Source organism: Botrytis deweyae (assembly GCF_014898535.1).
Source record: "Botrytis deweyae strain B1 chromosome Unknown BDEW_025, whole genome shotgun sequence".
In the NCBI taxonomy this organism is placed as follows: Eukaryota; Fungi; Ascomycota; class Leotiomycetes; order Helotiales; family Sclerotiniaceae; genus Botrytis; species Botrytis deweyae.
Window position 1 is genome coordinate 174,682 of NW_024066232.1, and position 13,461 is coordinate 188,142.

At 40.8% G+C, this 13,461-nt stretch overlaps 4 protein-coding genes across 4 annotated transcripts; 3 read left to right on the forward strand and 1 right to left on the reverse strand.

Annotated features, from left to right (window-relative positions):
- Positions 1 to 954: 954 nt before the first annotated feature.
- EAE98_008978 (uncharacterized protein) lies at positions 955 to 1,482 on the forward strand (the record flags this gene model as incomplete). Its single annotated transcript, XM_038956599.1, has 3 exons — positions 955 to 1,046; positions 1,126 to 1,196; positions 1,451 to 1,482. The coding sequence occupies 3 exons, from the start codon at positions 955 to 957 to the stop codon at positions 1,480 to 1,482; spliced, it is 195 nt and encodes a 64-aa protein (XP_038806969.1).
- Positions 1,483 to 1,855: 373 nt separating this feature from the next.
- EAE98_008979 (uncharacterized protein) lies at positions 1,856 to 2,278 on the forward strand (the record flags this gene model as incomplete). The annotated part of the gene is made up of 2 exons (XM_038956600.1): positions 1,856 to 2,184; positions 2,245 to 2,278. 2 exons carry the CDS (start codon positions 1,856 to 1,858, stop codon positions 2,276 to 2,278), a joined length of 363 nt encoding a protein of 120 aa, XP_038806970.1.
- A 4,838-nt stretch (positions 2,279 to 7,116) lies between these two features.
- Positions 7,117 to 7,869, forward strand: EAE98_008980 (uncharacterized protein; the record flags this gene model as incomplete). The annotated part of the gene is made up of 2 exons (XM_038956601.1): positions 7,117 to 7,365; positions 7,447 to 7,869. 2 exons carry the CDS (start codon positions 7,117 to 7,119, stop codon positions 7,486 to 7,488), a joined length of 291 nt encoding a protein of 96 aa, XP_038806971.1. The 3' UTR covers positions 7,489 to 7,869.
- Positions 7,870 to 10,601: 2,732 nt separating this feature from the next.
- Positions 10,602 to 12,548, reverse strand: EAE98_008981 (uncharacterized protein; the record flags this gene model as incomplete). The annotated part of the gene is made up of 1 exon (XM_038956602.1): positions 10,602 to 12,548. One exon carries the CDS (start codon positions 12,546 to 12,548, stop codon positions 10,602 to 10,604), a length of 1,947 nt encoding a protein of 648 aa, XP_038806972.1.
- Between the last annotated feature and the right edge of the window lie 913 nt (positions 12,549 to 13,461).

Consider the following 13,461-nt stretch of genomic DNA (forward strand, 5'->3'; position numbering starts at 1 on the left):
ATTAATTCACATTTCGTTTGAGAGCAGTCTGGACCCGTTCACCGGGTGGACCCTTTTGACTGTTTAGCTTTCGGAAGAACTGAATAGACCACGCCGCGCTCAGATATACCTAGTACATTTTGGATAACTCAATCGCTACGATCTGTTCCTTTCCTCTACTTACGTCTTTAGGTAGGTTTGGCAGTGCAAACATTCATCGTCATTCATTCTGCACGGGCAGAATACAATCGTGAGTCTTTTCTTTTTGATCTTTCAATAAACAAATGTATTGATAAAGTGGCATTAATCGATTGATACGAGTATACGAGTATCTCGACAACAATTTGTTCGTTTGATTTTGGTGGGGGGTGGTGTCATCTGTCATAGCAATCCCTGCACCCAATTTTTCCCTGAAAAACAACAAAGCTGGGGAAACTTCGCTGAGCTTCCGGTATATGCATAACAATCGTTTGACAAGTCACCTTCATCCGTTACCACCCGCGCTGAGTGAGATTGTATCATCATTCGTGCTCTACCCAGTTCCAGGCAGGGTTTCATGCTGTCAATAATGTTGGATCGAGTGGTTCTATGGATCTTGATCAACTCAAGGCGGATGATCATGATGTGAAACTCTACGGAGTTTTCTCCAAACAACCGAAGGACTACATCGTGATACCTCCCGGTGCGACCATAGGAAATCCATCTTTAGAAGAAGGGAGAATTGAATCGAAGGTAAAAGAAAATCCCTAGCTCTGAAGCATCTCTACTTGGAAGTCCAGTGTTAGTCTTGCCTGTCAAGAAGGTATTTCAATATCTAGCAAATCCATCTTTCGAGAACATCAAGGAATGTGTCGATTCTCTTATTCCATCTAAAAGAAATCTGGCAGGTACAAGAAGACATTTCAAAAGTTTCTGCCATGTGGAACCACCAAGTTGGCTTCAAGAGAAAAAGAATAGAACTTTGGGGATGTCGAAATGTTGCCACCAATAAATGATTCGGCAGGCAAGGAAGATATTAACATCCATTTTGATGAAAAATGTAGAAGACGTTACAATACATATGTACTGTACGTCACGAAAAGCTGAGGCGGTCTATGTTTTGTAAGATGGAGAGTTTTACTTCAAGGTTTCTATTTATTCAAGCAGGTTCTCCCATCAAGCAATTGCCTCTTGTATAGCTTTGAGATATGCCGGTATCGAATTGCGCGGGCCAGGCCGTAGGTATGGTTAATTGAATGGAATTCATGAGTCTTTTCTTGTGGAAACGTGACTAACAGTCAACGGCACGGATATGGAGCAACTATCCCTTCCTTATCTAGCACTTTCAGACATTTTCTTTATCACACATACTACTTCATCGAATTGCTAACCTTCTGATTCTTCATCTTTCCCTCTTCTGCTGTGTCTTTTTCTCGCCCATCGAGTTTTTCGGCTACTAGTGTTTCTATTTCCATTTTCTTTCCAAATCTAGAAGTCGGTGGAACACCCACTAGGATGCGTTAGCTCCTCATTCAAACAAAACACCAGTTCTAGCAACATCTTTTGAGGGAAGCTGGGGTTCGAGAAGCTGTCTTGCCTCAATTCTACTGGCATATTCGGCTTCGAGACGATCGAGGCACGTATTGGAATCGCATGTCAAAGCCCGATCTTTGCATATATATCGCATCTCATCTTCATGGTTTGCAGTCTTTACTAAACTCACCATCTTTGCCTTCCATCACTAGTACTACGCACTTGTAACGACTGCAAATCAAATCTCACACCATTCACTCTTATCAACTTATCCGGCTCTTCGTCTCTAATCCTCTGCAACCATCATCCGCCATTTTTTCAAGAATCACAGAGTTAAATTACCCATCGTCCACCTTTGACAAAGATGGTTGCTTTTCAAAATGTATTGGCCTTTATCGGAGGCGCAACAATTCCAATTTGTGCAATCATTTTTCGCAAATTCAATCCTCCACATACAGCTTACCAAGAATGCCTTGATCATCTTAAGGATTTAGATCAGCGAGCGAAGGAAACATGGCAACGTTCTGAGATTCCAGAAGGGACCTGGATAAAATCAAAAACTCGTCTTACGCACAGCGCTTTGTGCAATATGCATCACGGACTCGAAAGTATGCCATGGGAAGTCGAAAGTCACAACTGGCATATTATGATGGATTCGGAGGCGAGCGTTATTGTGCGAGATTATTATGCTGGGTACGATGCTACCCTTGATCACCTGGATTGTTTGACTTCATCTGTGCTGACAAATTTAAGGAATCCGCAAGAAAAACATGGGTCGTCGAAATGAGACAACTCACGCGGTATCAGAGTGCCGAACGGGTTCGCCAATTGGTAGTAAGACAGACAGATATGCTGTTTGACCTCCTGTTTCTGGGAAAGTCACAAGTTTGAAGATGTGTTATGATCTTATACTTGGAGTTGGCAAGCCTATCAATTCTTGGAGCAAGTCACGATGGAGCGAGGGATAAATTGGACCATTTCATAGATAGGCGTTATTGAAATTGTATGAGAGATTTCATTTTGATGATTCAATTCTGGCTTGCAACGGGATTCAATATCTATTTCGTGCGTTACAAACAGTAGAACACCATTTCCCAGATACATTACGTTCGTCTCTCGCTTATTCCGTTGATCTTTCATGTCTATCATCGTCATCATCACCATCATCAATATTTCAGTGCGTACAATACACATACAGAATTGAGCATTTCTGACCAGTTTTCTAGAATTGAAATTACCAATCTCTTTCGGCAAACCACAAATGTTTAGAAGTTTGAAAGTTTAACCTGTCACTTCGACGAGTTCGTTCTGTCCCATGAGATCCCAATATCTTTCGAAAGAAAGACAATAGCAAACATGGCCTACCAACTAGCGCTCTGAGTATCTTGACCTCCCATCGAATCTTCTAGCGTGATACGATAGTATACCCATCCTGAATATTCATCTCTCATATCCAAGTTTGAGACAAGCATCTCAGCCGTCTCAATTCTCAAACCCTCAAAAAAAAATTGTGTTATATGTAGCTATACTCAGTCACCATATGTCTCAGACCAATAGGCTTCTAGAATCAACCCGATACGTCGGGTTGAGGTTCGAAGGGGAGAATTTGAGATGTATGTGTATATGTATTTCATCTAGTCTCCAGTCTTCGTCGTAAAAAAAAAATGTCTATTATCTAGTTCTATATTGTATATCACATATCATCACTTCATTCATATAACCATTAAGTATTGAATATCAAAACTACTCATCCCGAACACCACGCCAAACCTCCAAACCTTATCACCTGCCCGCCTGGCTATCTAATTCCACCCTCAAACAAGAAAATGTTCATATGCACTAATCTCAAGCTTCTCCTCATCTGCATAATGATATTTTTTCTCCGCCTATGTTTTTCTCTCATTCGAACGCTTTTGGAGGAATTCATCTTTTTTTGTGTGGGGGGACGGTTGCTGGTTTGTTGTTGATCTGATCTGATGTGATTGGAGTTTGTGTGTTGTATTGGAATGATGGAAGGGGAAGAGGTGGGTGGAGTGTGGATGATGAATGGAGAGGTGTTGGTATTTACTTAATGGACAGGAACTGAGAACTGACGTTTAAAGGAACTCATCATTAATCGAGGAATTCATATGAAGGAATTATCAGATTAGTAGTGCGTATGCACGTTTCGACAAACATTTTTACATGACGTTTAGGAATTCCATCCTAGGAAACTTGTCACGAGAATTTTACTATCCCCCTTTTTCTCTCTTTCTTTTTGATTATTTATATTAGTCCCTCTCACTTCTTTTGCATCGCTATCTCCATTTTCCCCATTACAATCTCTCGGGTGGGAAGTACACTATATTATGGTTTGCAGAATTCAGATACATCTCAACGCCGTGCGTTTTTCTCTTTGCCAATAACTAGCCGCTGCTCCGGCTCAAGAAAGGGTTCCATTGCATGATATGAAATTCGGGAAGAACTACGGGTGGAGCATTATGGATCTCCTTTGTACAGTTGAAAATTCTCCACGACTCGGACTATGAATATACTGGTTTATTTTATCGAGGCTTGAATTTCTATCTTATGAATTTCTATACTCAATCTCTTGCTCATTATCCCGCTTTGCTTGTCAAGAGAAATCGGCTCCTCGCTAATTGCTAAGTCACTCCCTGCTTATATATATACTCTATATCCTCGATGCTCCTCAATCCTGTACTGGAGTTGTACAAGTACAATATTTATTTTCTGAAGAATACTCAACAGCATAGAAGATTTTCAACATGGGTGATAAAATTTTGATGCGCTACTGTGAAATGGAAAGATATCTTAGGTTCGGGAAAAGATATTGGAATTAGAGAAGAAGATTACATTTTGTATTCGCTTGTCATCAAATTACTCATGGCAATCAGACATCAAATATTTCTAGAGAATATCGTGCTTGAACCAAGTGAAAGCCTTAATTGATGAGTTTAAATTTCTCAAGCGTGTTGTAGTGTGATTCTGTGATTCTTTACGTTTTTTATTATCTCTGCACTAAACAAGAAATAGATAGTTATGGAGGAGCATTCTCTCAGGTGAGAGGGAAGTTTCTGGTGAGGAGAGTGGTGAAAAAGAGGGGGGGGAGGAGTAAGGGGATGAATGAATATAAGAGGTGAGAGGTGACGAGATAGAGCACTTGGTGACACTGAAGGTTCAAAAAGGAAATACCCCGTGAAATGGGAGGGTTAGTCAACTTTGAAAACTATTATTCATGATAAATTATCATCAGTAAAGATGTGGATAGGTATGAAGGTTCAAAAACACAGATCTATACAAAGCCGTGACATAGAATGAAAAGTAAAGAGTAAGGAGTAAATGGAGTACTATGACAAAATAAGTCAAGCTATCAATAGATGTCGCATCGCAGATGTTTACTCCCAACTTCATATATACATACAGCTAATAGAAAAAACCCCATCGAATAATTCCTATTACAACAAAAGTGGATATGTGCATTCGTTCTAGAAGCTCGAGCAGGAGTGATCATAAACGTAGCGCTTATTTCGACTTCCCCCAACATCCAGTATAGGAACTTAAACCTCAAGATGCCCCCACTCCCTTCCATCAGGCTCAAAAGTGGAGAAATAGAAAGCCCAGAAATGATCAATACCTTAGTTTTAGAGCTAAATCTAACATTCATTTACCCCAGGTGTAGTTGTGCGAATATCAAAGATGTTGGGTGGGATTTCTGGAAGTGGTGGGTTGGATGAAGGTCTATCACGCAAAGCCAAGGAAATTCCCGCTGGAGATCATATGGACTAGTTATTATGGATTAGAGTTTGAAGTAGGAGTCGTATACGCCACAGCATGGCTATCAAGATACTTGGTTTTTTGGGGGCGGGAAGTTGTGGTTTAACGAATACATTTGGGTTTTACTCAAATTCGAATGCGGAAAGAAACCGTATCATAGTTTGTGGTATCTACAGCTCTTGAATATGTAGTGTTATGAAATAGTAAATAGTATCTAGGAGTGAACTAAAGCTAGTCGGAGCTATTTTGCATTTACATCAGGGATCGAATTTTGTTTTCCTCCTCGTATTTACATGCTACCACACCTAGAGAGTGATACATATCTGTGAGCCTTGCGGGCGTTTCTGCTGCCGTGGATTTCTGGTCTTGGAAATTGACACACGCATGTACATGATAGCCGAAAAACGTCAACCTCCTCACATCAATATCTCCACAAACCTAAAATTGACTCAATTCTTCCAATGGATCTCCCCATCTCAATAAACCTTCTAGCACCACTCTTCCACGCTTTCCCATAACAGAGTACACCTTCCATATCAATCATCTTAGCATCATGTAAAATTAGCCGCCAAACATCCACATCTACGAACAAGCCAAGGAAAACTCCCCACATCCATCCATCCATTCATCTACCCGTTCTCAATTAACCTTAAATGTAAGCTCACCAGCCTCGTATTTCGCATAGTTAAAAATCAACCTTATTTCCAGCCCTACATCCCCATTCCCAATTTCCCGTCTTACTAACCTGTCCATTGTCATCATCAACGAAGAATCTCTAAGCGCCCACTAGCCGACCAAACAAACCCCGTTCCCCAATCCACACTCAGATCCTGGCGGTAATCCGGGAACTCGGGCTCAGCGCTTGCGATAGTTCGCCAGCTGGTTTGGGTCGCGGGGAATATCCCTTAATTCCCACGAGTTTCAATGGGCGGAGTGGTAGTTATGCAATAGTGGATGCGGATGCACATTATTGCACGGAATGGAGGTCTCGGTGTCATCTAGATGTTTCCTACGAGTTAATTGCAATTGAGATCTCAACGCTAAATTTACAGGAGTGGGACTAGCGAATGCTTTCCATGGGGTTGGTTCGGTGGAATTGATGTGACTTTGGGGGATGAGAGGAGTCGGTTGAGAACTATGATATTATTTCCCGACCATTGATATCTACAGCAATCTCAGAAGAAATATTAACAACGTTTAAACCGTCATCGCCGATTGCCCACCATCAAAAAGATCAAAACAGCTTGACGGGTTGCCCGTAAAGCGCTTCTTCAGTAAGCGCTGGTGGAATTCCTCCTTGCGAGTTTCGAAATATATGTCACGTTATGTTCGCATTGTATCGTAATCTTACAAGACCAAGACCAAATGAACAACCTCATCACGAGGTCGAGGGAATCGACCGCATGTACGTGAAAGCCCAGAACAACTTACACGATAAGCAGTACGAAGTTGCGGCTCATGGATTGTGTAAAAGCATGCTCGGCCATGCACGCAGACAGCGGAAAGATGATTCGGAGAAATCCAAATCGGTACGTAGCTACGTACATTGGAGATGGGAGTTTTACGAATTCCCGATCCTGTCATCGCGGGTCTGGCTTAGCTGTGAGGATTGTGTTGTTGAGGAGAATAGTATCGTGTCGATGGATACTGTATGTTGTAAGTTGTATGTGATGATTGAAAGGTTCGAGATGAGATGGAAATGTATATAAGTGCTGAGATGAAACTGTCGGAATTACTTTCTACATCATCAACATCAACATCATCATCAATAACAAGATTCAATCCAATCCACAACAGACTTCCAATATCTTCACCACCACACAACAATTACCACCACCCAAAACCATCAAAATGCAATTCTCCACCATCACCTTCCCACTCCTCGCCCTCTTCCTCACCAACACCCTCGCCATGCCCTCAAGTCCCAACACCAACACCCTCGATTCTCGCGGCAACGATTGTGCCACCTCCTGCTCTTGCGGTAACGTCGTTGGATTCTGCAACAATGGCAAAGTAGTCGGACAAACCAATTGTCGCTGCTTCGGACAATCTGGAGATTGTGATGTGGTTATGTGTCCCGAAATGGCTTATAAGCAAGTGGTAAGTATTTCCTGTTTTCTTGCTTTTGTGATGTATACGATTGGAGTGAAAGAAGATGGCTAATTGTGATCTGTGATTTAGCTTGTTTGCGGTCAAAAGGGTACAGGATGTGTTTGGATTTAAGGTTTTGATGTGGATGATCTCTTTTCTGTCTTGATTTGGATTTCAGGGGTGGGGAATTTCGATCTTAGAGTCTGAATGAACTCGAGGAGATTTAACTATTTTCCTTGCACTTCTTCTCTTCTCTTCTCGCAACGACAACGACAACAACGACAATCCAAATTCCCCATCTCTCAGCTACAAGAAAGAAAGTACGAAATGCGAACTGAGAAACTGAGCAAAGAGTTGGTGATCGGAGGATGTTGTATGATAGATTTCCTTTTTATGTGTCATTGTTTTCATTTGTGTGTTTGGGATGGGATATGATAGAGTTAGAAGTTAGAGCTTTTCTCATGTACTGGATACATGGAAATCGCTTGCAGTTTAGATAGAATATAAGATTGCCTGGGCCCGGGTATTACTTACAAGCTTCTGCTTCGAGTTTTTGGTCTTTTGTGAATTAAAGTGATTTTTGGTTCCTATTTTGATTGTGTTTCTGGGAAATTATAAGAGGCTTGATTTTTGTGGTAAACTTTTTTCTTTCTACATAAGTTCATTCATCTCTCTTACCTGTCTCTCTACCTCCTCTTCTCTCAACCTCCTCTTCTCTTTATTTCCTTTTCTCTCTATCTTCTTTTCTTTCTACCTACTTTTTTCTCTATCTCTTTTTCTTTTTATCTTCTCTTTTTTCTACCTCCTCTTCTCTCTATCTCTTCTTCTTTCTATCTTCTTTTCTCTCTACCTCCTCTTCTTTTTACCTTCTCTTCTCTCTATTTTCTCTTCTCTCTACCTCCTCTTCTCTACCTCCTCTTCTCTCTACCTCCTCTTCTCTCTACCTCCTCTTCTCTCTACCTCCTCTTCTCTCAATCTCCTCCTTATCTTCCATACCCCCCACTCATCAATCTCCCACATACTTCTTCGACTCTCAAGACACATTAGTAACAATAACAACTCCAATACACTCATTCTCCTTCTCTAACAACCTTTTCGTTCCATCCCATCCTCTCCTCAACCTTCCCAAGCTCCCCCTTTCCTCCTACCTGTTGACTTCCTTTATACATCCCACAATCCAATGTCCAACTCAACTCAAAAAGAACAAAGACCCCCAACTCCATACATACATCTCCCTCCAGGATTCAGCTCCGCACCCGATGAAAGTGATTCAAACCTTTGAGATGCAAGAAGACTATTTGGCACATAGCTGTGTACCTATATCAGCTTAAAAATCCAAAAAAACCTCACATGTACAAGATCTGGGGATACAACACTCACTTATTGACAAGCGAGGCACCGGTGGACATCAAAAAGAAAGTCGTTCTTCAGGAACTTCATTATGAATTGGTTAAGCATCATTAATTGTGCTAGTAGTAAATATCGATGCTAGTGTACATGCTTCCAAGCAATCACTCGTTGAATTTACTACCAAAATCAAATACAAAAGATTCTCATCCCAGTAAGGCATTCTACTAACTTTGATTTTTTCCCCAAAAGATTATATAGATTCCTAAACGCATAATAATAAATCACACACATACCTCCTTTAAGAAACCCCTTATCCAAACCCCAGAGCTAGTCTTTCCTAGAAAGATAAATAAGATATCTACTCTATAGTAGCAAAGTTAATATCTAGATACGAAAAGAAATTCAATATAAAATCTTTAATAACTTTCAGAAAGCGGGCTAAACGCATTAGGCGTATTAGGTAATCACTTTGGTTGATATACTCAACTGGATTATATATAGCTTTCAAGAGAATACGTACTACACTTAATACTAATAATCTACCTACTCTATACGTCTTTTCTCTTTCTAATAAAAATTACCAAAAATAAACTATACAATTTTATTATAAATTTATAGTATATTAACTTAATAGATTCAGGAAAAAAAGAAAATTTCTTATAAATAAATATTTAAAGAAGTATCCTCAAAATGATAGAGATTATTTATACTACTCTAAACTCACTATATACTATATCTCTATATCTATTGATTTTTTGATTTTTTTTTGAATTTCTATATAGATTTGAGTTTAAAACTTTTAAAAATATATACAGATTTCTTCTAATAATTATTATTAAAAAATTATTAAAGATTTTATAATAGTTTTAAATTTATATATAATTTCCACAAAAATTAAAAAAATCGATATTTTAAAACTCTAGATTTCAATATAGAAAAATCTAAAAAATCTAAAAATTTCAGAATAAGCTTAAAACGATTTGAAATATACATGTGTAAATTTTTATCAAATTATATGATATCTTGATAAAGATATCAATAAACCAAAAAAAATGATTTTTGGTATAAAAGGGTAGCCCAAAAAGGGGGTGGCCTGAAAGTAGAGTACCCGACTTATATAAAAAACCAGCGACCCCTACTAAGGTACATATACACATACCTATCTATGTATACAACCCACCATCTCAAATCTATTAATCATTTCATTTCATTTCATTTCAATTCACTTCACTTCAATTCATCAATATATATATGTGTATGTATATATGTATGTATTATTTTTATTATAATATACCTATCTCCATCATAAAGCACCCTCCCTCCATCCCATTCCATCCCACCTCATTCCCCATTCCCCATAACCACATAACCCCTCTCCTTTTCATGAAAATAATCTCCTTCCCTCCTCCCTCAATCCCATCCCATCACATCACATCCCATCACATCAAATCATATCAAACCCTCCCCCTCCCCCTCCTCCACCCCCACACCTCCACCCTAATATCTATAACCCCTCAAAACTCAACGAATGCCATTGTAATTGTAATTGTAATATGCAATACGCAATACACATGAAAAGTACCGTGTTTCATTTCATCAATCCCATTCCCACCCAACCCAACCTAACCTAACCCAATCCATCCTATCGTAATCCTCCTCACTTCTCATCATCCCCAATTGTAAAACTGTAGAAGGGGGGGGAAAAAGCAATATCATAAAATAAAGAGTAGAGAAGAAAGCGCTTGCCGATAAAAGAAGAAAAAAAAGAAAGAAAAAAGGTCAAAAACTTCAAGTCCATCATTCACACCATGAAAAAAAAATGTCTATCACCAGTTATGACCAAAGAATACAACGCTCGCTATTCATTCCATTCCATTCTCATCCTAATTCTTGCCCTATCCTTGTCTCGGCCTCACTTTCTTATTTGTTCCATTGGCGTCAGGAACCTCTCTCACGAACGTAACATGTTTATCATCTTTCTTGGTGCGATCCTGACTCCTCCCTAACACCGCTCCTCTGACGACTTTCTCGGTGTCTCCATCCTCGATATCGATTTCGGCGACATCACTACCCTCGTCAGCATCTCCTGATGATACACTCTCTGCATCATCATCACCTTCGTCGTATTCACCATCATCACTAACAAGACTTGGAGCGTTGTTACTAACAACCGTGTTTGGACTTAGGTCAATGATGGAAGATGTATCGGGGATGCCCATATCAGTATCTCCATCATGATCGTGATCTCGAGTATTGATAGGCTGCGGGCGGTTATTTCTGGTTTCCGATACAGGCATAGAAGTATTGAGGGTAGCGAAAGTTAGACGAGGCGAGATATGAGCTTGTCCAGGTCTCCCGGAAGCCTCCATACCTTTGCTGCTTGTAGGTCTACCAAAATATGCTGGTGACATGGTAGCCCGAGCTGGGATACGCATACCAGTCATTGGTGTATCTACTGAACCATCAAAGCCACCAGGACGGCGTGAAGGTATAGCAGCAGTTGATTCTTCAGTCACTTCATCATCAGAAGATTCCTCCTCAGATGCTAAAAGTTCATCCATATCAATACGTGTTTTCGCATCACCAACGATTTCATCAAGATCACCACCAAAGCCTCTGCTTTTCAGTAACTCGGAAAGATGAGGTGTGGCGGTTGATGGTTTGAAATTTTCCCTTGGAGGTTGCACTTTGGGTTTCACAACGGGTTGCTTTTGTGGTGATGACGTTGCACTTCCAGGAATCGAAGTCACACCAGGGAGCCTGCCTTGGAGATATAGATTCATAGAATCTTCGATGCGAGACCGAAGAGCAGTATAGGCTTCTTTATCGACAGGCGCACTTTTAACGAGAGGATGAACAGGATCTCTAGTTGGTGGTGCACTTGGACTCTTCTCCAAAACAGGAGCTGCACCAGCTTCATCGACTTCGATAACATGTCCGCTAGTCTGAGCAGCTTCTTCATGACTCTTGAATTCACGACGATGAGCAATGCGACAATGATTGATAAAACCTTGAGTACTGGAGAAATCTTCGCGATTGCAATCCAAGCAGACAAGCTTCACAGTTTTACCATCACTCCGCTTGAGAATACATGGTCCAGACTTCTTTGGTTGAATATGACCGGTGGAAAGAGATTGCAAACTGTGAGATCCACGAGATCTCGATTTAGATGAGACATTACCTCCTTCAGCGATACTATTTCTAGTAGCTCTTCCTTCTGGTATCGACTTGCCAGCGCGTGGCCTCCCCGGACCTGCACGTGAATCAACAATATCAATACCATCAAAAGCAGGGTCGGGAATTAACCATTTTGCCCAATGTCTTGTGTAGGGTCCTTCGGTAATTCCATACGGCGGAGCCCATTTGGGAACTTTGTCGCCACTCCAGACTGCTGGACCCGTACCAGTACTAACGTTAACCATCGACTCGGAAGAAGCTTCCGCTTCCGCTCCTTGTATGCCTGGGAATGGTATCAAGTGAGCGCGACGTAACTGTTCCAGAGAGACTTGACATTTTGCTAGTTCTGTTTCGATTAGGCGCAACTCGTTATGCTTCATGAGAATCTCGAGGCTGAGTTGAGATTCGATTGTTTCTCGAACCAAACCTAGATCGACGGCCTGTTCTTGATTATCCGTCATTACAACATCTTCAGCCGACGAAGGCGACCGACAGCCTTGCTCCGACATTTCGCGCTTCCTCCGTTTTACTTCTTGAGATGTTGTGGTAGTCGTCGTCGTCGTCGTCGATGGAGTGTTTGTTAAGATGGGTATCGGAGCGTTCGGACTACTACTTCTCTTTCGTTTCGTAGGACTTGCGCATTCGTAAAGACCGGCGTTTGCCATGTTATATTTTACTTCTCCATCTAACACTTGATCGCAACCCCTGGATTCGGAGATCCAAGATGGCAGGCGAAACATTCGCATATAAATGGGAAGGAGGAAAGTGCGATATTTAAGTGAATGTGCGACCGGGCACTACTTTTGTTGAACGGGTGATTTAATGCGCTGATAGTTGGCTAGTTTGCGCTATAAAATATGGTTGAACTAAAAGTCAAAATTCACTGGTGGTTGAAGCGCAAAGCTTTGCGAACTGACGTCGATGCTATGATAAGGACCTCCCTAAAAGTGACGGAATGAAAGTCTAATAAGATGTACAAGCCAGGTCGAAAATTGAAATCAATTACAAGAGTTTATTGTTGTGTAAAATAAATTGTAAAATAAAAAGAAGGATTGGCGTGAGAATTGAAATTATGCCGTATGAATTTTTGGCTTTGTCGTGATTGAATTTGAATTTGAATTTGAATTTGAATTTGAAGGGAAAGTTATGTTGTGGTGGTCGTTGGGTAGAAAGGTTTGTCTTTGATTGAAATGTTGCGACCGTAGGTAGTAAAAAGGTATGTAGTAAGTAAGGTCGGTCGTAAGGTATGAGAGATGCGAAGTTCCAATGGGGGGTGCGTTGAGCGAGAGGGAGGGATATTAGGAATTTGAAAGGAGTTGACGTATTGATTTTGGATAAAAGTAGGTAAGGTCGGCTGGTGGAGTGGGTGGATGGTGGTCGGTGTCTAGTAAGGTGATAAATAATGAAATGGACAAAGTAGGTAAGAGCCGTGAACGAGGCGATAAGAGTCGATTGATTGTTCGTTGGCTCGTTGATTCGTTCCTTGGTTCTTTCGTTTGCTTTCGTTGGTACGTGAGTGATTTTGGTGGTGGTAGTGGTAGTGGTGTACACTTATTAATCAACGGGTGTGGTGGGGAG